Raw genomic sequence first — 25,507 nt, 5'->3', positions numbered from 1 at the left:
TGTGCATATAATATATATATATATTAATTATTAAATATAATTTATTAAATTTATAAAATGTAACACTGAAAGTGAAAGTCTAATATAATTGATTAAACATTAAAATTAAATTTATGCATAGTTTAAATTATAAACTTTCTAATCAATATTTAGTAATATTTATTAAAAAAATATTTATAAATTTAGTAGTATAGGAAGGAATATCACTTATTCATGAACTTTCATATTATATTTTGGCTACTTTAATATATATAATGTGGTATATTAAAAAAAAATATTGATAAAAGTATATATATATATATATATATATATATAAGTGTGGGAATCAAACGGTATTAAATTTTATAATTTTTACCTCAATTCTTATTAAATATACTAAAATAAGTAGTTGAAGTTGATAGTGCCAGCAGTTCTTAAAAGTAATTAATTTATCAATTTATAATACAAAATGAATTAATAATTAAAATGGATTTAAAAGTATCTCAATAGTGGTAATGTCATGAGCTAAACCAAGGTTAAAAATAATGAAATTACTTCATTTAGATTAAAGATGCTGACATTTACATTTTTTAAAAAATATAATTATTTATTGGAGTAAATAGTAATAATATAATTAAATGGATAACACTGTAGATACATAACAGTTTTTCAACAATAGAGAAAACTTGGATTATTGTTTGAAAATAAAAAATTTTTTTTTCATATTATTTATTATGGTCTTTTAAAAAAGAAAATTATGTCATAAAAATCATTTATATTCTATTTAAATAGAAATATTATTTATTCGCATACAAGTATTTCTTAATAAAAGTGATCGATAATATAAAGGAAGTAGAAGGTAAAATATTTTTCTTAAGGATACGAAATAATTATAAATGCTTGAGAATATAATTATGAAATAAGTATAATTAATTACATATCACATTTATCTTTTTAATATCACAGTATTAGATTTATATATATATATATATATAAATATATATATATATATATATATATATGTAGAAATGTATTTATAATATTTAAAAAACTTTAACTACAACAAGCATAAATTTTATTTTAAGCTTCAAAATTATAAATATATGTTAATAAATTGAATTGATTTATAGCAAAAAATTGTATTTTTAAAATGTTTTTTGATTCCATAATAATTCAAAGCGATTCGACAAAACGGCTTCAATCTTATAGTTTTAATGGCCTATAATATCTTATGACTGAAGCACATGCAAAATGTACTTTAATTTACTTAAATTATTAGCTGATAATGCTTTGTAAGAAAACCATTTTAGTTATCAAAAAGCATCCTGTTCCAGTATTTAATTATTTTAACTTCCTTTCTAATGGTCAAAATAATTGAATTTCATTGGATACTATTACACGAATAAATTTATCTAGTTTCACGAAATTGAATTATTTTTCTTATATTTTAAAAAAACTTATATGGTTTTAGAAATGTTTGTCTAATATACTATTCAATATATCAGTATTATTTATAATAAAATTTACAAAAATAAAAGGAGTATACAAAATAAATGAATATATTTGTTTTCAGTATTACATATACAAAGAAAGAAAGACAATTAATAGTTCATTAATTATTAATGATTATTTCCTTTATTATTAATACATTTGTATACTACTAACAATCGATTTCAACCTATACGATTGAAAAAAAAGACAGAATATTACAAATAAATTTTTCACATATTTGAAAGAAATACAATTTCTTCTATCTTAAATTAAATTTCAATTTCAAAATATTATTATAATTGTAATCATTAATACCAACTCGCTCCATTAACTTTCTGGTTAATTATAAATAATTTTTTAATTAAAAATAAAAAAATTATTTACTATTTTAATAATAATGGACTATAAAAATCCAAAGATGTCCAAAGAATGAATGGATTATAAATAAGAAAAAGATTAAGTATATATATATATATATATATATTTAATTAAAACAATGATTTACAAAAAATTAAATAAAAAATGTTATTTTCTAAATTAATGGTGTGTTTAATCATATTTTTAATTTATGATTATATTTATAATCAATATTATTGTATTTAAAAATTCATTATCTATAATGTTAAAATTAACTATAAATAGTATCAAATAAGACAATAGAAATAACCGCACCATACTTCAGAAAGTAAATTCATATAACAATATAAAATATCTTTCTTTTAATATAACAACAAATTTTGTTCATGAATAATATCTTCCTTTAAAAAGTCGAATTTCTTGATATTTTTAATTTTAAATGTATCGGAGATACTATTTGTTCAACGAATTACTAATCGGTAAAAATGTTATTTAAGATATATTAATAGTACTAAATTTGATTCATAATACAGTGTAAGAGATAATTTTCGTATATCGTCTTGTCAGTTTTTTAAGCTTGCAGTACATGTGAATGAAATTCGAATGGAAAGTTCGCGATAACTTTTAGCAGTTCGTGGCATAAAATTTTGCAATTTACTTTCCTTGCAATTAGTGGATCAATTCTTTGATTTAAATTTTTGGAAAGAAAGAAATATAATGTAAACACTCCGCAGAAATCCCAATTTTTCAAAATGAGTCATAAATTCCTTTATTGAGGCAGATATTCCATGTAATGATTCCGTGCAAGAGTAACGGCTGTATGTATTGTGGGTCCAAAGCTAAATCTGATTTTTATCTTGATCTATTAATTATTCAGATTTACATGTATTTAAAGAAACTTTCATTTTATCATCAAAGGGGACATTTTTAATTATATATTGTTTTACAAATATTGAACTAATTATATATAATATGATATCATTTATGCAGCAATATTTTAACAGGTATTTGTGGAACACAGTTTTTTAATCCATTTATTAAAAACAAACTCAAAATTGTAAAAGATAATAAAACTGTATGCTAATGTTACTGTATCAACTATTTATATCTTAATATTTACATCTAATTCGATATAATAAATCGGTATCCAAAATGTATCAGAGCAATTGTATATTTAAATAATTTCAAAACTGTGAAGTATTAAAGAAAATAAAAATAAATATATATTGAGTATGTTGTGAATCATATATATTATAAATAACAGAATAAGAGAGCCTTGTCTAAATAAATAATCGCATGACAAAGCTAAAAAAAAAGACATTTGTATCCGTGTACTTAGAAAATTATGAAGAGACGACATTTGAATACGTGATTACTTAACAGTATTACTTAAACAAATTACACAATGTCACGAATTGACACAGCAATTGATTTCGCTATTCGCACGAAACAATTATGTTTCTCGCAGTCTTTTTGATATATATTGATGTCTATTTGATGTATATTGATGTCTTGTAATATTGCTTGAAATGAAGAATATATATAATTTTTTGAAAAATAGTCAAATTCCAGTGCAAGGGATTATTCATCATATTTTTCTCTTGAAAAAAATTAATATTTTCATTCTCATATTCGAGCCGTCACTTTTTAAATTATTATTTATTCGATTTTTTTCTATACACATAAAAAAAATTGTTTCGCATTTGAACATAAAATTAAATGCTAGTAACTTAATTAATGATAACTATAACTGAATTTCAGTTTGACTTTGACTCTATATTAAGTATTATTAAAAACATATACAAAATACTTTCTGAATAAGACAAAATAACTTTCTGCACCAGATTTTTATATTATTTATTAATTAACATACAAGTTCCATTCAAAATTTAAATTGATAATTTTCAGTTTAAATTGATAATTTATTAACTTGATAATTTAAACAATAGTAATCTATAGTTTATGTTGTGTGTACAATTGCAATTCTCAAAAATTGTTACAATTTCAACTTTGAGATAAAAGATGTTTTAAAAATTTAAAACTTTTAAATAATAGCTTTAAAATAATATCTACTGAAATATCATGTATTGAAATATAAAATAAAAATAAAAATTTCTGTATACTGATTATTGCTACTGTATATAAAACTTTTAAACTTTAAATGTAATAGAAAATTTCATATAATATAATTTTTTTAAATTTTCGTAATTACTTGAAAAATATATGCTATATTCATGAAAAAATATATTTTCAAAATATTTATATATAATCATAATATATTATGAATTTTAATCATATTATTCAATATTATACTTAATATTATTATTTAAAGTAGTATTATTAAAACTATTAATATAGTATAGCTTTTATTTGAATTTTAGTAGTAGTTAGTAAAATTCTTTTTCAATAATTATTTTAATTCGTGTATATCATATTGATCTGTTTTTTTATAAAAAAGAGTGTACAAGTAACGCATTTAGAATTTTTTCATATTATAATGAATACTCAAATGTCATTTGTATTTAAAAATTTCGCCCTATTTATATTTATAACATCCTATTTCCAAACAATTATAAAAATTTTTTTAAACTAAATCAATATAGATACAAAAATTGGTAAAGTTGGTAAAAAAAAAGGTAATGTAGATATCAAAATATAAAATACTATTGAATGTGATGACTGATTCAAGAGAAAAGTTTTTATTATCTATAAAAGCATTATATGCTTATTAAAAATATTTGTGTCAGAAAATTGCTTTTTATAATAAGGGCCTATTAAGAAAAAAATTGATTATACAAAATGTCTTATTATAATTAATTAATTACCATAAGTAGTTGTTTAACTGCACTTATAAATATAATTTTTACTTCAATAGTTTTTACCAATTATCCATAAATTATTTTTCCTAAACATTCACATCATCTCACATATTTATATTTTCTCTACTTTCCTATAAAAAAGGAATTTTAATGAGAAAACAAAATATGTTTAATATTCTTTTAAATACCCTAATTATTCTCACAAAATAATTATTTATAAACAAACTATAATATAACTAATAGATACTAAATATTTTTAAGAAATCTAATTTTAAACAAATCTAAAGCAAATATAAAATAATATAAATTAATAGTACCTTTTGTAAAATTCTATAGTTATCTAATAAGCCAAACATTGTAAGGTTACACCCTCATCTTAATGAACATCATCCCATTATCATAATCACAGCCAATAATGCGAGCAGCAACATGAGCTGAGCTTACCGCAATGGGTAATTAAAGATGAGGTGTAGCAACAAACGCTATCGATAGTTCCTTGTTTTAAAGTGTTACGTATTGTACTAATATATTTTAGGACAATATAGAATTCGCATCACTTATCGTCTACATTACTCTATCAAGACCGATAATATAGATTTTATTGAATATAGTTTATATATATATATATATATATATATATATAATTAATTGGTTATTAGAAATTGTAAAACAACTTGCTTAGCACAAGGTCTTAAACTTCATTAAAACTCGTTCAATTCATTCAGTTCAATTGATAAATTAAATAGGTCAACATCAGACGGCGCATTAATATTGTAACCATTGATAATTTTACGAATAATTAATAAAAAAACTATCAATAAAACTATATAAAAAAATATAGAAATAATCAGTTGGTAAGACTTAAATTTGTCGTATTCTATTGATATTCAATATTAAAATCAAACATTCTGTAAATTTCATTTATCATAATTACGGTTTTCGGTTTTTGTCTCATTATACAAATTATTTATGTTTTTTTATTTATATATTGATAAATCCACTCTCACTGAGACAAGTCATTTATTGTTAATTGAGTACTTTAAATAATTAAGAAGATCTCCTTGATATTGATCCAGTGAACTTATTAAAAAAAAATTATTTGTTTTTCTTTTTTAGTATGTAAAAGGCTATATACAAGCTATTTACAAGATGATTTATTTAGGATAATTTTAATACTTGCCTGAAATTCTATACGAATAATGCAAAAATTTGTAATTGGTATTATTAAACTATCATATTATTTAAACAATTGTTCTTAAATCAGTTTTCGAAACATTTATGTTATTATTACTGTCGATCTCATATTTGCATTATAAATTTTTACGTATAATAATAAATTTGACGAATTCAAAATTATAGGCGATTAAGATAGTAAATATTTTTTCATTTAGAGCTTATGTTTATTACAAGAAATGAGTGCAGTTAACATAAATAATAATATAAATATTATTTCACAAATGAATGAAATAATCTGTCGCAACTGTCTTAATCTATAGTAATCTATATGCAAATGTAAAAAACGTTATATTACAAAACATTATATTAAAATGTAGTAAATTGTTAATAATGAAGATATATAAAATAGTTTTGAAACTGGAGGTATATTAATTTTACGATAATTACGTTTGAGCTTAACTTACAAGAGAAGAAAAACACTGCAAAATTCATGCACGAGATACTCGTGCACTTGCATTACGTGAGTGAACACTTAGGCATATGCGCTTGCACTCGTGCACATAGACATCGCGAGAGTAATACGAGAGAGCACTTGTACTTGAAATTAAATATTCTCGAAGCTTTTTTCCGTGCAACCATTGGTTCAAGAAATCGAATATTATTCTTTCGTAATTTACACCCGAATATATATATATATATATATATATATATATATATATATATATATATATATACACACACAAGCCTGTCGACTATAAACGATTTGTATCGTTTAAGTATTTTATCATGCTAAGGCAGTACATAAAAAATAAAGCTTTATAGAACAACAGATATGTGTCTGCAAAATATAAGCCATATTTTATACCCTGGCATAGAGCATGCTAAATGTCAAATGTACTTATACAAAAATTAATTGAATTGTATTATCCTACTATTGTACAATCATGCTACAGCATTTAATGTTCGTGTATTTCAAAAAACCATAAGAATAAATGTTACTTTACAGTCCTTCGAGACGCGTCCCAAACACAGTGAAACAGATTCATAACTACCCCGTGCAAATTAAGAATAAGTGACGCACGTCCAGCCATATATTATTTTAACTTTTTTGATGAGAAGCATTTTTAACAAATATTCCTTCGCACGAATAAGAAAAATATAATGTAACGAGACGATTTTGCTATACGATTCGAACAATATAGTAAGACAATACGAATTCTGCGTATATTGATATTTGATATGATTGATATTTTAAAATAATTTGAAATAATAATTTATATATCATTCAACATGCTCATGACATATCAATACGATTTATTATGACTCTTATTTCTTCTTATTAGAAATTTTATTTATAGAGATTAAATAAGGATGGAAATGGGTATAAATAAGATTGCAATTTATTTTATAAATAATTCACAATCGATTTCATCTTTCATTCTGAAATATAAAAGTTAAACATTTTTTGTAATTTCTCTATCTTATTTTACTTGCCCAATACTTACGTAGAATCGTATTTAAAGTCCGAGATATTATTTATATAAAATTATGCAAGACGAAATTATTTTATATCCAGCATATGTAAAGTATGACTTTAAGAACAAGCACGGTTCCATAAAGTTGACTAAAATCTTATTTTGCAATTTATTCAATTTTGTAAATTATAAAAGCAAAAATAAAAATAATTCTCACTGTAGATCATATTATTATCGAAATAAATCATTGAACTATAGATTTTTCAAATTAAATTTTTTCAATAAATTTTTTATATTTCAGGAGGAGTCAATGATATGATATTAAAAATGAAGTTAATAACTATTATTATTTGTTATTCAATATTAATTAAAACGATCTCTAATATATAATTTAATTATTATTACATTCACACTCTTACGAATTTGTTACTTGCGTTAATAAAACAACCAATTTAACAATATGAAAAATTTTTGGATTTAATTTATAATTTCAAAACCAGTGTAGTGTATTATTACAATATTTATAATAATGAAATACGCCAAAAAATGTCATTCGCGACAATATTTCATTGACAGTAAGAAACTAATTCCTTGTCCTTGACAAACTAGTGAAAATTGTATAGCTATATATTAGTAAGAAATTTGAAGATGCTCGAGAATGCGGCTTTATTACTGCTTTTAATTATTGAGAAGTTTTTATTAATTTCTTAATGCCACAATTTTCATATCATAGACTTTAAAAAATTACTTTAAGCGGCACAATAGAATGAATAGTCGCGGTGTGATTTTATAATACTTTCAATTTTTAAAGTCAGTGCAACGAAAGACGCAGAGGATATCGTTAACGTTTGAAAATAACGTTGAACGCGAATAAAAAGTAAGTAAAACTATCGATTCACGTTAATTAAGCCACGTTATATCGTTTTACATTAGGCTGTTTTTGACCTTCACGATGGTGTTTCGATTGCTTAGTTTCAACGTAAAATTATCATGAAATATAAGTTAAGTGTATTTCTGCACATATGAAATATTAATTCGATCGCTTTCATAGTAGTGAAGTAAATTATACTTGAGGACCTAAATGTCTCTACGAAACATAAGTTCCGTGTCCTTAACTCATTCATCCACCTGTAGTACACAACCACTCATTCCTATTTGTCAGTAATTCGTAACTAATTGTATGAGCACATGCGTCAATAGGTATGCAATGTAATGTCACCTCGTTCTTACCGACTAATAGGGGTGGGAAATTGATTTTACCAATGTTCGTCGCGTGCCAGCTGTTATTTTACCTTACTGATAAAATCGAGAATGGATTTTGGAAGGATAGATTCCGGGTAGAAAGATTGAAACTATATTATAAATTAAGTTTACGGAAAAAGGAGTACAACTCAATTGTACGAGCGTGAACGATAGAATACAGATTGTAAAGCGAGACTTTATGTTGAACAGTTCTTACAATTAAAAGTGTGTTTCACGTAAAGCGATTATCAACGAAGAAGCGTAGGCGAGTTTACGAGGTTTATCGGTTCTACGTGCTTAAACGCATTCTGCATTGAAATAAGCATGCGGGGGCGTCGGTAAGGAAGGGCGCGCGTGCAGCAAAATCGCGTGCATATCCTTGGGGCGGCTGCTTTTCAAGTTCACGACGTGTCCACCTGTGACGATCGACCTCCGGAACTAAGTTAGCAACGGAGAAGCGGTAGGTATGAGGAACCGAATCTCATGCAAACGGAAACAGCCCTACGGTATCCTTGACAATGAAATGCGCAGCGTCCTCGACGTCGACCTCGGATACGAGAAAATTACGCTTTTTTACTACGACTACTAATTTGCTCACTTCCCGTACACTTCAAATTTTGCCTCATGAGCGTATGTTGCATTGTTTCGGCAAATTTTCTTAAACCTATCGTAACCCACTCTTTTTTAGAATTATGGCATTCATGAAATCTAGAATGCGAGAAATTTAGAAAATATGATTTGTTATTTATAAATATCTCCCTCTCTTCCTTTTTCCATACAGACACGTACACCCTTTCTTTTGAAGTTTACTAATAAAATAAAGAAATTCGAAGATTTTTTATTTTTTGGTTAAATAAACCTATGATATATATAAATTATTTATATATATAATATATTAATTATTATTAGATACTCAAACAATAACTATGATCCAATAAAAAGTAAATATCTCGACGATTTATATTAAAGTTACACCACTTTTATATAGTCTTATCTTATCTTGTATATTTCATCTAAATAAAAAAAGGACCTAGTGCACACTGTGAAATAGTTATTTACCATATTTTTGTCATAAACTATAACAAAATATAAATATTAAAAAGTTATAAATATTAATTTTATATACAAATAAATAAACGTTACAATATTAGTATTTCTAATGAGATCTATTTAATTCTTTAAATCTATTTAATTTTCACTTTTCATTTAATTTTATTTTTTTCCTGCGATATGTATCATAAAATATTTATATCTAATTTATTATTCTTTATAATTCATTAACATTTATATTTTTTTATATTTTATATTTTATTTATATTTTATATTTACATATATATATATATCTTTAAATTACTATTTTTTTAATTAAAGAAATTATCTTGATATAAAAAATTAATATTTTTCATCATAAAATAAAAAATTGGTAATACAAGTAAACTAACAATTATAATTAATTTTGGTGCGCGTGCCTATAAAAGAAAATTACAATGTCATTAAAACTTGATATTATCTCGTACTTAAAACTTCGTTTTATTGCTTCATTTCCTTAGCAGGATTCTATGCTGTATAATCGCTAATTTGTAAATATATTTCAAGATTTCTATAAATAAAACTTATCTTTACTGTAAACAGTATTTTTAAGTAATTCTTGTATTTAAGTTTATATTTAAGTATATTTAAGTTTATAATTACTTTTAATTTCTTTATTTTAATTTATCGTAAATAATAATAATAATAATACGTTGATACAGGTATATATTACTATTTTCATGTTTTATTAAAAAAAAAAACTATATAATTCGAATCTGTATTATAAAATACGTAATGTACTTCAAAAATTAAAAAAAAAATGAAGATAGATCAGATAGATAAGATCATATATTAATAAAACTTGTCATTACAACGACGAAAAATTGAACGAAATGAAAATTATATTTTAAATAAATTAAATATAAATCAATAAAATACGTAAACTTAATTATAAAACTATCCGCTCTTAAGTAGTTGTGTACAAATAGTAATAACTGGGTAGTTTCCTTCCGCCATTAAATCAAGATTATCATTTCAATAAGAAAATGATAAGGACTTTACCTGTAAACCTGACAAATAATAATTTTACAATTGCTCTGGCCTTAAAGTTAAGCATTTAATTTCTCTAAATTTGTCAAATTTCTCTAAACAACTTCCTCATTATCTATTCTCCAATTTACGATAATCTTATTATCATCAACTAAAATCATTTGACAGTCACAGTTATCTTTAATAAAAAGGGCACTAAAGCGTGCCCTTATATAAAAATATAAAAATACAATTAGCCAAGACATCGTAATGCATCTACATTTCACCTACAAGTTTCCAAATCCAGCGATTGTAAAATTGCGACCATGTAAAGATGATGGTGATGATGGAGATGTTAGTCACATCTGAGAAGAACTGAATATACATTAAATACGAATATAGACAGGAACAAGATAAACCTCCATGTTTTTATTACGATATTTGTTATTATTATTGTGATGAAGTTCTTTTCGTATCGACTTGTTTTAAATAATTATAGTTGCAGAAAAATGAAATAAAACTAACACCATTTGTATTGCAATTCCTTAACATTAAATGTAGTAAATGTAATCAATCTCTTGAATGATTTATTTTATCTATATTATTTTATATTTTTGTGTATACCGAATACACTTATTTTAACACGTAATAACTTAAAATTGAAACATTCTGTATAGTCTTACATATATTTCTTACATAAATGATAACCAATAATGTACTATTATTATATAAAAGTAATTTTCGTCAATTATAAATCAATTTTAATATTAATGATTAAGGTAGTCATCATGATAGTTCAACTCGCATTACTACATGTAATTTTCATTAATTCAAATTAACGATATAAAGGGATTTATTTATAAACGTCAACTTAACGAAAAATTGATTTTCTGCATGCTACTATTTTCAGGTTAACGCATCCAAATATTGTGCAGCTATTGGAAACTTTTGAGGATAAGCATAAGGTGTATCTGGTTATGGAATTGTAAGTATATTATAACGCAAAGTTCTTATGTATGAATAAATGCAAGATAGAAGTATACGATATTAATATTTTGATATGTGGGAATTAAGGTGCCATTTCAATAATATTTAATAATAGTTTTAAAATTAAGTTATTATAGATTTGTCAAGTTTACTAAATTAAGAAAATCTAGACATGATTAAAAATAATATTAATAAAAATGCCTATGTTCATATTATGTGATAGTACATCATTTGATGTAAAAGTCCATTCTTATCAATATTATTTGTAAATTATATTATTCATATGTTTTAGAATTTCTTTTGCTTGACGTAGAAACGTTCATTTTATTATTGCATGCAAAGTAAATATTTATTTGAAATGATATATATATATTTAATACAACAAATTTTTTTAGTCTTACACTAATTACCTTAATTATATGATTAAGAATATTTATCTTAATCAAAATATGCATTTGATAAAACAATTGTTAATAATAATATAATATCTTCTGTTAGTAATGTTTTATTGTTAAGATTTATTATTTATACAAAATTTTATATAAACCTTCAGACATATTCGATACTTTACAAAAATTTAAATTAAAATACGACCGAAATATTTTGTTATATTTGTATAAATAATTTTGAAATGTGATGGCTACTTTAAAAAAGGTGATAATTTATAAATAATTAGATTCTTATTTTGATCTAAAAGCGAACACTGATATGACTCTATTCTAATACTAGATAATACTAGAATATATTATATATGCTATATATATTCCAAACTCTTCACCGTTTACTGTGTTTCAAGTTTCAAAATAATGATAGTTTAACGGACATTCTGGACGTATAAGGCTATTGATCTTGAAACATATTGTTTATTTTGGGGGATTAAAAAATTATTAATCAAAACTATAAGTCAGAATTAGATGAGAGTATATTAGAACAAAGATAGATTTTTTAATTAAATTTAATGATATCATATAACATAATATCATGATGAATATGTTTGAAAATTAAGTGATATAAATTAATATAGATTTAATATAGATATGCATATATAATTTAAGCCAATTATAGATAAACAGGAATCAAATTTGTACACTCTACAAATATTTCACATTTTTCGTAAATATTTAGAAATAATCAATATGTTCATAATTATAAAAAATAATTTAGCATAGATAAATATAATTTTATATCAATTTTAACCATAAACATAAATTTAATTCATTATGTTAAAAATAATCTTACATATATATACGGAAATTACGTAACATTAAAATATTAATTCTGACAAAAATGAAAACTATTTATTGACTTCATTCTTTAATATTTTACCTTCTATTTTTCATTTTTATTTGATATAAATGAATAAATTAATTAAATACTCATATATGATTTCAAAAATCGAATCCAATTGACTTTAATTTTAAATTCAATTTTGATGAAAAAATAAATTTTTAATAAACAGAATTATTTTATATGCATATTACGTCTCATTTTATATTCACAAATCCTTTATTTTAGCATTTCTTGCAGAATAATAAATTAAATTATCATCAAGATATACAAGTACATATATTTATGAATAGTTTCGTTGTCCAATTATAAAAAGAAGAGTAAATGATAGAGAAGAATAGTAAATGATGAATAGAAGAAATTGAAATAAAATAAATGAAAGTAATTATAACTAGAAGTAACTAATATTATTACAAAACGTTCGGCGCCGTCAAACTTTTATGCGGAGCTAATTCGTGGCAATGACATACTTCAATTCGACACGAGTTATATGCGCGTCGCTCGTTGGTTACACATCAAATAGTACTTAATTCAACAATTTTAATGAACACGACAATGCGATACAGCATATTTATTTCTCAATTCTCTTGATTCATTGATATTATTTTGATGAATAAAACACGGTCGTATTTTATATCTTATTATAGAATAAGAATTTTGTCTATGTGAACAAGTAATTCTTAGTTTGTTGAAGATAATTACACGAAAATAAAAAGTATTGAAATCTAATAATACGCAAATAGACATAAGTAATTAAACGCTTGTGTCAATCTAATATAAATAGTTATTGATGATTTGAAATGCAAATAAACATATATTCAATATCGATTTTTGTCTTAAAAAATCGATACTGAATATTTTGATGAAGTATGAATGGAATTAAATAACTAAGATTGTTATGTACCATTTTACGTCGATAAATATAAATTAGTTTGATAACTTTAAAATCTGCATTTCATTGTAAGGATGAATAATTTTCTACTGTCACTAAATAATCTTTCTATATACTTGAAACAATTATGTTAAACATAATTTTTATTTATTAATATTAATAATTAAAAAAAATTATAAATACCTCAATAAATAGTGTTATTTATGTATACAAATTTTTTTGATTTTTATAAGACAAAAATAATGAATATTACAGATGTTAGTTATCAAAAATTAAAAATTATCAATTAACTTATGAACCATATTTTGTAAATAATTATAATTATATTGTGTTATTTGAATACAAAATATTATCAAGTCAATTAACAGTAAAAAGCCGAAAAATAAATTCAAATACTGTAAATCAAAATTTTTGATGATTAAGACAGTTTACGAAAAAGCTAAAAATGTTATCAATATAAATAAAATACGTAACATATTTTAAAAATTGTAGATATTGTATAAACTATTATATAGTTTATATATTCAATACTGGAAATTTTGTTGATATTTATAAAGTACAGGCTTAAATTCAGGCATTATTAAAATTACGTAACGATTATTTAATCATTATTTTTTCTTTCATTGTGACTATGCTTATCTTGAAATTTACTATTTACCTAGTAAATTTTATAAACCCGGCTTTTGTAATATTCAAAAAAGAAAATTTTTAAAAAAGTGAAAATAAATTAAATGACTTTAATTTAACATCTTTAAAATGTGTGAATATATTTATACTTTTGTAAAATACGGAGAAAATTTATGAAATATTTATCTCATAAAATAATCTCTAAATAGTTCGTTTTTAAAAGTTCATTTAATATTTGCTAAATCGAAAATAGTTGGTGTTTAATCATCATATAACATAATTGATCTTTATATGTATTATATAGAATCTGATGTTTATAACTAAGAACAAATTTAATATAGTAAGATAAAATATGAAAGATTCTTTTTCGAAAAAAAAACTCGAAAGCTTGAATTTCAATTTTATAATTTCGCAAATACCACAAGCAATTATTAATAAAGTATTTATATTTTCATCATAAACAATAAAATCACACACAAAAAAAAAAAATATATATATATAGTTCTGCAAGCTTATGGCATAAGCTCATCTGTACGTCAGGCTTCAGCAATACTATTGTCCAAGCTGGTAATATAAAATTTAGTGTCTCTCTTCCGCGAATCATGAAGTTGTAATCGTATAGACTCATAGCGAATCGAGCATCCTCTCAAAGCTGGGCCAAAATTGAATTGCCCGCTACATATTGCTTGTCTTGCTCTAACTAATAAATATTAACATTTCACAGAGTTACTGGTGGCGAGCTCTTCGATCGCATCGTGGAGAAGGGCTCGTACACTGAGAAGGACGCTGCCGACCTAATTCGACAGGTGCTCGATGCAGTAGACTACATGCACGAGCAGGGCGTCGTCCACAGGGATCTAAAGCCGGAGAATTTACTCTATTACAGCCCGGACGAAGATAGTAAAATCATGATTAGCGACTTCGGTCTGTCAAAGATGGAGGATTCCGGTATCATGGCCACAGCTTGTGGTACTCCCGGATATGTTGGTGAGTGACAGCGTGTCCTTATGTAATATCAACGGGGGTTGATACGGGTGTTGTAGCCATTATCGGCTTTTAGTTTCAGCTATAAGCTCGGTGATGCTTAACCGATAAGTTTCAATTTGTTTTTAATAAGGGAAATTTGTTAGTGTTAAATGTCGGACCGTTAGAATTTCATTATAAATATCTTGTCGAAGCTCCGCTCGTTAATTATGCTGAGAAAAATTGATTTTATATTTTGACATCCATGAAATAACTAACGATTGCAATCTTACGATCTTTCAGATTTGATAAGACTAAAATTGCAGCAAATACAATCATAATAAATATAACTAAATATGATAATTGATTACTAATTAAAAAAGTACAAAATGCAATTTTTTTTATTATTTAATGCATTACATAATAAATATCTGTAAGTATTAAATTTAATATGATATTATCCGTCAACAAATATGACTTATCTATTAATTTTGTACAAGATTTCTTAAACAAATGTTATTCTAATTTAATAAAATACGAGTGGATGAAATATATAATAAACATATCTAGAAATAATACTGTATATATATACCTATCTGCACATGCAGGAAATTTATAATGATTAATTTGTATTCATTGAATTGAAATTTGTCCAAAAGGCCAAATGAAATTTATGCTAATTCTATGGTAATTTATCATTAAAATCTAAATAATTTTAAGACTTCCGTGCTACTGATTTTAACTGATTCCCAAATCAAGAATCATTCGACAATCCAAATTGAGATGAAAATGAATTAAGAAAAATTGACTACGGCGACATTACAGAATAAAATGAAACCCGAATCTACACGAATCAGCGCGAGAGAGAAATGATGCTCGTATGATTCATAAAAGATTGTAAACTCCCAGTATTTGTTGATCAAATGGATAATTAACAGCAATGCATCTTGTAATAGCCTGCCTCGAACGATACATGGCCTCGTGGCTCTTGTTTTCACCTCCATTTTTCATAACGTTTGTAACGCAGCCGAGATCGGCAAATCACCAATTCGCTATTTCCTTTTACGCTGGAGTATATCAATATTAATAAATGTCAATTCAGTGTGTCTGTGAGCACCGTCCTCCATTCCCTTACTTTATCCGGCGGTAATCAATTCCTCATTAGCATTGCTAATTACCCTGTCGCGCAAGGAAAAATAAAATCGAAAGGCAAGTAGCAGTGATATATTTTTATAATTCAAAGTGCAACGACTATATCTCATTGGCAGCTCCCGAAGTATTGGCTCAGAAACCTTATGGCAAGGCGGTCGATGTCTGGAGCATAGGAGTAATATCCTACATTTTGTTATGCGGCTACCCGCCATTCTATGACGAGAATGACGCCAACCTCTTCGCCCAGATACTCAAAGGTATATAAACAGGTTTGCCCATAAGCGATATTCACTTACCTTTGGTTTACTTATTTATTCCTCGCCCTCGCATGCAATAATGCCGTAATACAGAGAGTACTGCAGTCAATTAAGTAAGGAGATTAGATTATACATTCAAATTATTGAACGTAATATTTCAATAATTCAAGTGTTGAATTATCCATCAAAGATTGGTAACGCGCTCCTTTTAGCTTTTCTTTTTCATTTAGTTTCGGAAGGAATCAATATCCAATGCTACAATTTAGTATTTTATAATGATATAATTCAAATAATCGATCTTTATTTTACGGAGAGGATAAATTACGTAGTTGATAATATTGTCATTTCGAATTCTGGAAAATGGAATTTGCAAAAGTCTGTTGTGCTTGTTAGTAGAATAAGTAGTGTATCACCATTAAAGCCACTTAGAAACTTATAAAATGGCTTTATAATTTCGTTAATCAAAAGTAGGAATCCCGAAATAAACTTCGCTCTCAATTTAAATGAAGCCTCGATTACATTTAATAAGAGTATTTTTAAATAAAAAGAGAGCTTATTATTCGGAAAAGTTAAGACTAACATTGATTTTTCGTGGACGTCACAATATGGGCGAACGAGAAGCGCGAAGAGTAGGGACTCTGTGCTGCAGAAAATAGCTAATCCGATTATTGTAGGTGAATTCGAGTTCGATTCACCTTACTGGGACGACATCAGTGACTCGGCCAAGGACTTTATCAGCAAACTCATGTGCTTCGATGTTGAGAAGCGCTACACTTGCAAGCAGGCGCTTGCACACCCCTGGTGAGTGTGACTCTTGGAAAAGCGTAGTTTGCCCTTCTAATCTCGCGATTGGCAACTTATGTTTTATTTACGCAGATTTCCGGACATTCTGAACTAAGTTCGAAACAAAGTGTATCTTTTTGCCATTGCTTTTGTTTTCTTTTTTTTTATTTTGTTTGATAATATTATGTGCGACAATTAGTACTGAAAATGTTTTTATACTTTTATGACAAGATATTAATGTAAATTCTAAATACATTTTCAATACGGTATAAAAAGTTTAAAAATGTTCCTGAAGAACTTCGTTGATAATGTCTGCTTATATTACAATATATTTCACAATGGCTATGGAAACTTTTTAGAATAAAGAATATGTGGGAACGGGTTTGAAAATAATTCGTACATTTTATATTATTTGAAGGCATAATAAATTTCCGTGTTATTTTTGTAAAATTTTGACAAATGCTATTACATTTTCTTTTTTAATTAAAGATTATGTAATATTCTTAATTAATAAATATTACTCATTATCAAAGGATACATTTATGCATGCATTGTTCGCTTATAAATAATTATCTGTAACTATCCATCGTGGGAATGAATTGATTATTATAGAAATGCATAATGGAAATTAATTTTCAAAGCAAGATAATCTAATGATAATGACGAATTTTTAAATTTAAATAGTAGAAGTCAAATTTTACAATTATTTATTAATTATTTATTATAAATTAGTAAACGATCGAACAAAAAAATCAGTAACTATTTAAATTAGTAAAAATAACTATTACTTCTCATGAATATAAAAGTAATGATATATATATATATATATATATATATATATATATATATATATACGTATGCATATAGGGTTTTCAAAACTAATTTTGTATGGAAATTTAAGTAAGTGAAATATTCTTATCAATAGAATATATAAAGCGGGAAATGAAAAGAATAATATTATTTAAAAATGTAAGCTATTATGGGATAAAATAAGTTTAAAATAAGTACATTTTAAGGTACAGGAATACTAGACTACAAAATATATATGTATTGAATATGGATGTTTTAAATGTGAATGAAAATAAATAAAATAACAGATGAGTGAAGATACCAAAAAATTGATCCAAGTAACAACGAATAATATCATCCAGTAAGTAATGGCGCATAATCATCGACGATCTCCATATACCTTAAGCCAGGGATTTACTAAAATATTGTTTAAGTCACATATGTCATTTTAATATATTGATTCGTGCATAATTTCAGGTTATTGATCAATTCAATAAATAATGATAATAAATATTCAATAGTCAATTAATCTATAATCAATTCCATTTGCATGTCTATATTCATTATTAGTGAAATAATAATTTTTTCTTCGATCTTAAACATATGTAATCATTTTATTCCGACTGAAATTTCTCAAAGCTTCATTTATATCATTTATAGCTTTTTTTATATGCATGTAAGATTATATTTGTATTATGCTTCTATCGTTATATTATACGATAGGTAAATATATATTTGATATCAAATATTTGATAATAATTGATATCTTGATTGTATGACTGTCGAATAATGTTTTACGGTGTTGAATGTTATACGAGTAATTATTACATTAAAAATGAAATTATTAAAATGATTTATTTACTTTATGATAATTAATTTTATATGTATGACAGATATATGTCAGATAGATGTTGTATACATATGTTTGTAAAACATTTAAATATATCATAATTTATATTCGAAAGCTTCCGAGCTAACATTACTTATAAGCAAGTTATAATCAAGTTTAGAAACGTACACTTAGATTTGGAAAAATGATAACAAAAATTACTCTAAAAATTATTCCAGTTATTAGTATTTTATGAAACAATATAAGTAGCTATTTAGCTAATTATTTGGGATTCTGGAAATACTTGATTGTTCACGAGCGCCTAGAAGCGAACAGCGTAATAATTTCTCGTACAATCATCGGCCAAAGTCAGATGAAAACTTTTGTGTTAAACGCAAAATGTTTAAAATCAGCCTAAATCCTTGAAATAAAGAAACTTGTGTCTATGTGCTACAGGATTTCCGGCAACGCGGCGAGCAACAAGAATATCCATGGTACGGTATCGGAACAGCTTAAAAAGAACTTTGCCAAGTCGAGGTGGAAGGTTAGTATCGTTGATTAATAGCGCAGCCCGTCTGATCGCGCCTCGTGTTTGCTTGTGTGTGTATGTTATGCCCTCCCCCAATCTGCCGGTGGTTCTGGATCAGCCCAAGGAATGTCTCCCTGTTGTCTCATGGTTGCAGCAAGCTTACCACGCGACGAGCGTCATACGCCAGATGCAGAAACTGGCCTTGAACAGCAGCAGTGCCAGCAACCTCCAATCTCAACCGCCGCCGCAGCAGCAGCAACAACAACAACATCTGGACTCAGATGCGATCGGCCCCTCAGGCGGAGTGAACCCGAATCACCAAAGATTCTAAAACTATTTTGCAAGACGAGTAATCGGAGAACCGAGTTCATTCGGATCTGGAGCAGTCGCCGCCAATACCATGCCCCGCTCACTCCAGGTGTCTCTTCGTCTATTCAACAGCAGGAACAACACCGGCAGCAACGGTCCAGGTTGGCAAAAACGGCGCTATTGGCCGGGGCCAGAAGTCAGAAGCTTTGGGCAAGTTTAATGGCTTTGCTGAAATTCGATTTGACACATCCAGGGTATCGTCGCCGCCCGAGGCTGGAGCAAGTCTAAACAAGACGGAGATTTAGATATTTACATGTACATACATAATTATTATAAACATAACAAGAAAATGCTGGTTTTTCTTCTTTCTACTTATGATTATTCTACAACTGCTATTTCTTCTACTTCTACTTATTCTTTTTTTTCTTTATGCATACTCTAAAAATAATCTACGTAACTTACGCACAGAGTTCGCGTGCGAGAAGCTGTGGTTTTTTGGCAAAAAACATAGAAAAGTTTGGACCAATGGCTTCTACCGTTTTACATATCGTAGCGGTCATTATGCGAACTGGAATCAGGGTACAGATAAGTTGATATAATTTTTCCTGTCATTGAAGAAATGGTTACCATTTCTTCGAAATGGTAAAACGCATTACTGCACGAAGAGGATAAATATAATTATTGAAAGGTAGATTTATGTACATTATAATTAATCGCAAAATTTATTCTACATAAAAATGATAACCTATAATCGTTAAAAAAGCTAAATATAAATAATCTGATTGACAACTTATGAAAACAATTGATTTATCGGCGATAACATTTATATCTGGCCACTAACGAAATTGGATCTTACGATACATCAAATCACATCAAAATTGTTATCTCATTCAAGTACGCACGTGCACGCGCTCGATCATACACATAAAATTGTACCTTATTGTATATTCTTTTATAACATTATGTTTTATATATTACGAAACTAATTTGCCTATTAAAATAGAAGCCCCTTGTAAGTACGAGGCTTGTCTTTTCCTTCAACTTACAATTGATCCTAGCAACTCGCACGACCTTCAATAATGTTAATACGATTTTCTGCATTTTCCATTCAACTGTGTTCTATCTGAAGTTGGTCTTTATGCTTTATCTTTCTCAAACTATTATAAGCTGAAATTATGCTTTACCTTTATTTTTAAAGCTATAAGTAAAAAGAAAGGAAGCATCAGTTATAAGTTGAATGATACACGCAGAGATTGATATTGTTAAAAATATGATATTGTTAAAAAAATTATCTGCTCGATCGATTGTAGGTTACAATAAAAAAAACTAATATAGAAAGTAGACAGTTTTACAAATCAAATATTTCCCATTAGTCGGCTTCAGAATGTTCGGTAGATCAAGGGAAATTTCATTCCATACTCATACATAATGTACGTAACAAAACTTAAAACTTATTTTAAATCCTGCCAATATTTCCTGATGAATGATACAAAACAATACACAGAGATAAATATATTTTTTATATATAAATTTTATTTTATCCACATGCAAGGAAAAGCGAGTGTAGTATTTTTTTATCAGAGTTATTATATTTATGCGTTTATATGAATATACTGGAACGAGAAGTTGATTTTTCAAGGAATGTGAGACAGATAGACTGTTATGCATATAGCAAAATCTTATAAAAAATATATTAAAAATATTTGAATTTTCACGAATATACATTATGTTCATAACTATACAAAAAATGTATGTAAAATTTCTTTAATTTAAAAATAAACAAAATTAATATTTTAATTAGATACATAAGGCAATTTATATGCATTGATTAATAATTTTACACTGTGTGAACCTTAATTAGAATCACCTTCAATTGGTATAATATACTTTCTAAAAATTCATTAAAAAATTTTGTTCCATCTATAATATATCAATGTCATTTTGTTGTGATTTTATTATCATTTTGTAAATATCCATACTGATACATTGAAATTCAGAATCACAAAGAATTAAATAAAATTTTAAGTAAGTAAATATTAACCTTCCAGATCAAATTAAATCATAGATTAAATAGAAGTTCCTGATATCAATATTATAACAAATAAATACAAATTAATTTTAATATTTTAAATTATATCAAATTATATAGATCCACATATTTTATGAATTGATAAAAATTCAATTTATATTATTATTATTTATATTATGATTATTTAAAAAATTGACTTTTATATTAATCATAGGTAAAAAATATAAAAATTAATCTATATTTTTAATCCTTTAATTATTGCGAATGAAATAGATTTTCTAATATAATTTTTGCCGGGCGCTCTTTTTCTTTTATAGAAAAGTATATTGCATCGATTTTTTAAAATTGTATCCTCAATTTATATTGCAAATATGGATAATGCTGACATTTTTGGATATTACATTTATTTAAATCTAGATAATTTTTTTTAGTCTCTTGTATGAAATATTAAAATAATCTATATTCTGAATATTTTTGCACTACAAGAGTAGAATCAAAATAAAATTTTTGCCAAGTTTATATGAATTCTTAAATTGAAATAGACAATGAAATCGTTAGCGAAAAAGCCAATATAATTTGCTAAATTGTAATTCTGCATTTTAAATGCAATGGATACATCAATATATACATGAAAATCTCCGGTACGTGCAAGATTATAATCGTTGTTTCTTATTGCTTATAATCTCTTCGCCATAGTAACGTATTCAAATGTCAGGCTGAATAAAAAAGCTATAATATTTACTAAACACCCATAGATGCATAAAACAAACGAATGCACACACACGTCCGCACATATATCAAACTGATTTAAAAATAAGATTTTGAGCCGACAGTCACTTAATGTTTGCTCGTCTCATTTTCTGGGTAAGTCAATGTTTGTGCAATAACTTCCACCACTGTGATAACAGCATAACGACAAAGTAGAATGTCAAAACGACGTCAGCTGAGAAAATATATATAGGTATAAATCTGATTTGTGCTAAAGAAAAGCATAGTGTTCGCCATTGGGATTGATTTCGGTGCTGATAGACGGAATTTCTCAATTACGATTTTTCATTATAATAATTTTATTTCCAATCTTGAAGTATTCATTCTTACGCATGATTCTATTGATTCTTTATCGAGCTTGAGCATAATAATTCAATCGACGTTTTAAAATTGCAAATGTAACTATTAAATATCTAGAACTAGAATTATAGATACTTCTAGATCTTCCAAATTTTGTTATTATTTTACAAAAATACTACGAATTGGATCATTCTTGTAGAAATATGTCGGGGACTGTACCAAGAAATGAAAGGGCAACCTTAGTTGGCTGCTTAAAATTTTAAATTATAAAGTTCTATCAGTTTATCTCACTATAATATTTATGGTATAAAAAAAATATTAAAGACACGGAAAAAATGTAATAAGCGAAACTCGAGCAACTAACAAAAAAATTAAAGGAAGAAAAAACAAATTGATGAGCTAATAATACGTAATCTATTGTGTCGATGTAATATTTTGCGATTATAAAAGAAACTTCCATGATTTCGCGCAATACCAAACAAAAATAAAGCAAAAAATGTATACTCTATTGCGAAGCGTATAAATGTTGCGCTGTTATGAAAAAATATTTCGTTCACAGTACTATACTTCATCGATAAAAAAGAAAAAAGAGAAGAAATATCTGCTAGTGACGTTTCTCTCATTCTTTATCTTCACTGTAATGGTAAGGAACATCAACGTGATAATCAGTATAAGAAAAAGAATAAATATATTATATATAAATAAAAAATTAAATAAATGTACATAATCAAAACCCGCCCAAAATTCGGGCTTTTATCTTTACTCTTAAGAATGTGTACAAATGAGAGTTAAATATTGATAAGTGACTTCATTTTGTTCTTCTGATAGGATTATTGTATTGCTTAATTCGGTTTCTTAAACGATATTTTATAATTAATTATTGGATTTTATATGTAGATCTTATATTAAATTAATTTTATGACATTATACAATCTGTAATGTTCCGTATTTGACTTCTTATATTGTTTGTAACTTAATCATCATAACTCATCCGTAATTAGATAAATATATAGTTACATATTTTAAATAAATTTTTCGCTACATATTTACTCGCGTGTTAATATTTTGTGTACGAAGATTTAAATATACGATATTCTAAATGAATAAATTTATTGAAAGATCAAAATTGAAAACCGAAAAGTAACTTGTTAATACAACGTGATTGATACCAATAATGTTTAAATATTAAATTAATTGTAAGAATAATATTCATTATTAAATGATATAATTATACAAATATAATTATAAGATATAGAGATATATAAGTTGCATGAAAACAACCATCTATGAAATGACTTTTATAATAATATGAGATATTGTTAAACTTATTATTCAATTGTTGTGATTCAGGAAAAGACAGTGATTACTACTATTATTTTAATACATTAGTTATTTATGCAAAATAGTTAACTGAGAAAAAAAAAGTTTCATTTATATTCCAAATATTTTGACTTTCCGATATGCAATAGTTTCCGACTATTGCATCGATTGATAGATACCGATATATTGTATTTAAATAAATGTATAATAAAATTTATGAGAAAATATAGAATTAAAGGAAATCCGAATTTAAAAGCAGGCAATTATAAAAATTAAATTATATAATAATGATGAAATAAACAGTAAAAACAATTCCCAAATTATAGATATGATCAATACCCTTAAAAATATTTTTTAATGATTTCAGTAAGGATTTCTTTACGATGTAACATTAATTATATAAACGCTCTCATACTTATATATTTGAAAAAATTAATAAAAAATGTAATAATATTTTATTTCAAAATTATAAATAAGTCAACTAAAAAAAAAATTTATATTTGATTACGTTATTTTTTATTTTTTAATTATAATTTTCTACGTAACCTAATCACATATTTTAAACACTTTACATAATTAGTAGTTTCAAAATATTGGAATTTAAAAAAAAACGTTAGATGATCTATTAAATAATTGAGAATCTTTAAGAACTTTTAAATGTGAATAATTGGATTCCTTGAAGAAATAGTTTCAATAACGTTAGCAAAGTCTAAAGTATGTAGGACAAATTTTTTAAACTTCTGTAATATATAAGGGATACTAGGTGAAGCATAATACCTTATACACAATTATTATACTTCATTCGCGATTAATAATTGTCTATAAATTGATAATTTATTTTTTATTTCATTCCATCAATAAACATATTTAACTCAATATTTGAATATCTGCTAATACTATATAAAATTCATTTAAAAATAAAAATTATCGTAAATAATTTCCTTGTTATACATATATGTATTATATTGATTAATTATATATTCATTAAAATTCAGAATTTTCTATTAGGAAGAATTAGCATATTAATATAGAATGTTGTTTTATCAATGTGATCAAATTAATTTTTCTTTCTCATTCTTACGTATAATT

At 25.5% G+C, this 25,507-nt stretch overlaps 1 protein-coding gene across 1 annotated transcript in view; it reads left to right on the top strand.

The window, feature by feature from the left end:
• Positions 1-20,306, top strand: part of CaMKI (Calcium/calmodulin-dependent protein kinase I) — a 46,094-nt gene extending 25,788 nt beyond the window's left edge. Inside the window, exons 4-10 of the mRNA XM_011504879.1 lie at positions 11,508-11,582; positions 15,115-15,377; positions 16,622-16,762; positions 17,437-17,563; positions 19,620-19,657; positions 19,811-20,162; positions 20,255-20,306. Coding sequence (XP_011503181.1) covers positions 11,508-11,582; positions 15,115-15,377; positions 16,622-16,762; positions 17,437-17,563; positions 19,620-19,657; positions 19,811-20,162; positions 20,255-20,306 — 1,048 coding nt within the window. The remainder of the gene's footprint in view (positions 1-11,507; positions 11,583-15,114; positions 15,378-16,621; positions 16,763-17,436; positions 17,564-19,619; positions 19,658-19,810; positions 20,163-20,254) is intronic.
• Positions 20,307-25,507: the final 5,201 nt, after the last annotated feature.

This window comes from Ceratosolen solmsi, unplaced genomic scaffold (assembly GCF_000503995.2).
Source record: "Ceratosolen solmsi marchali unplaced genomic scaffold, CerSol_1.0 scaffold10, whole genome shotgun sequence".
Classification (NCBI taxonomy): Eukaryota; Metazoa; Arthropoda; class Insecta; order Hymenoptera; family Agaonidae; genus Ceratosolen; species Ceratosolen solmsi.
Note: the sequence above shows the minus strand (reverse complement) of the source record. Positions and strands in the feature narration are given on the sequence as shown.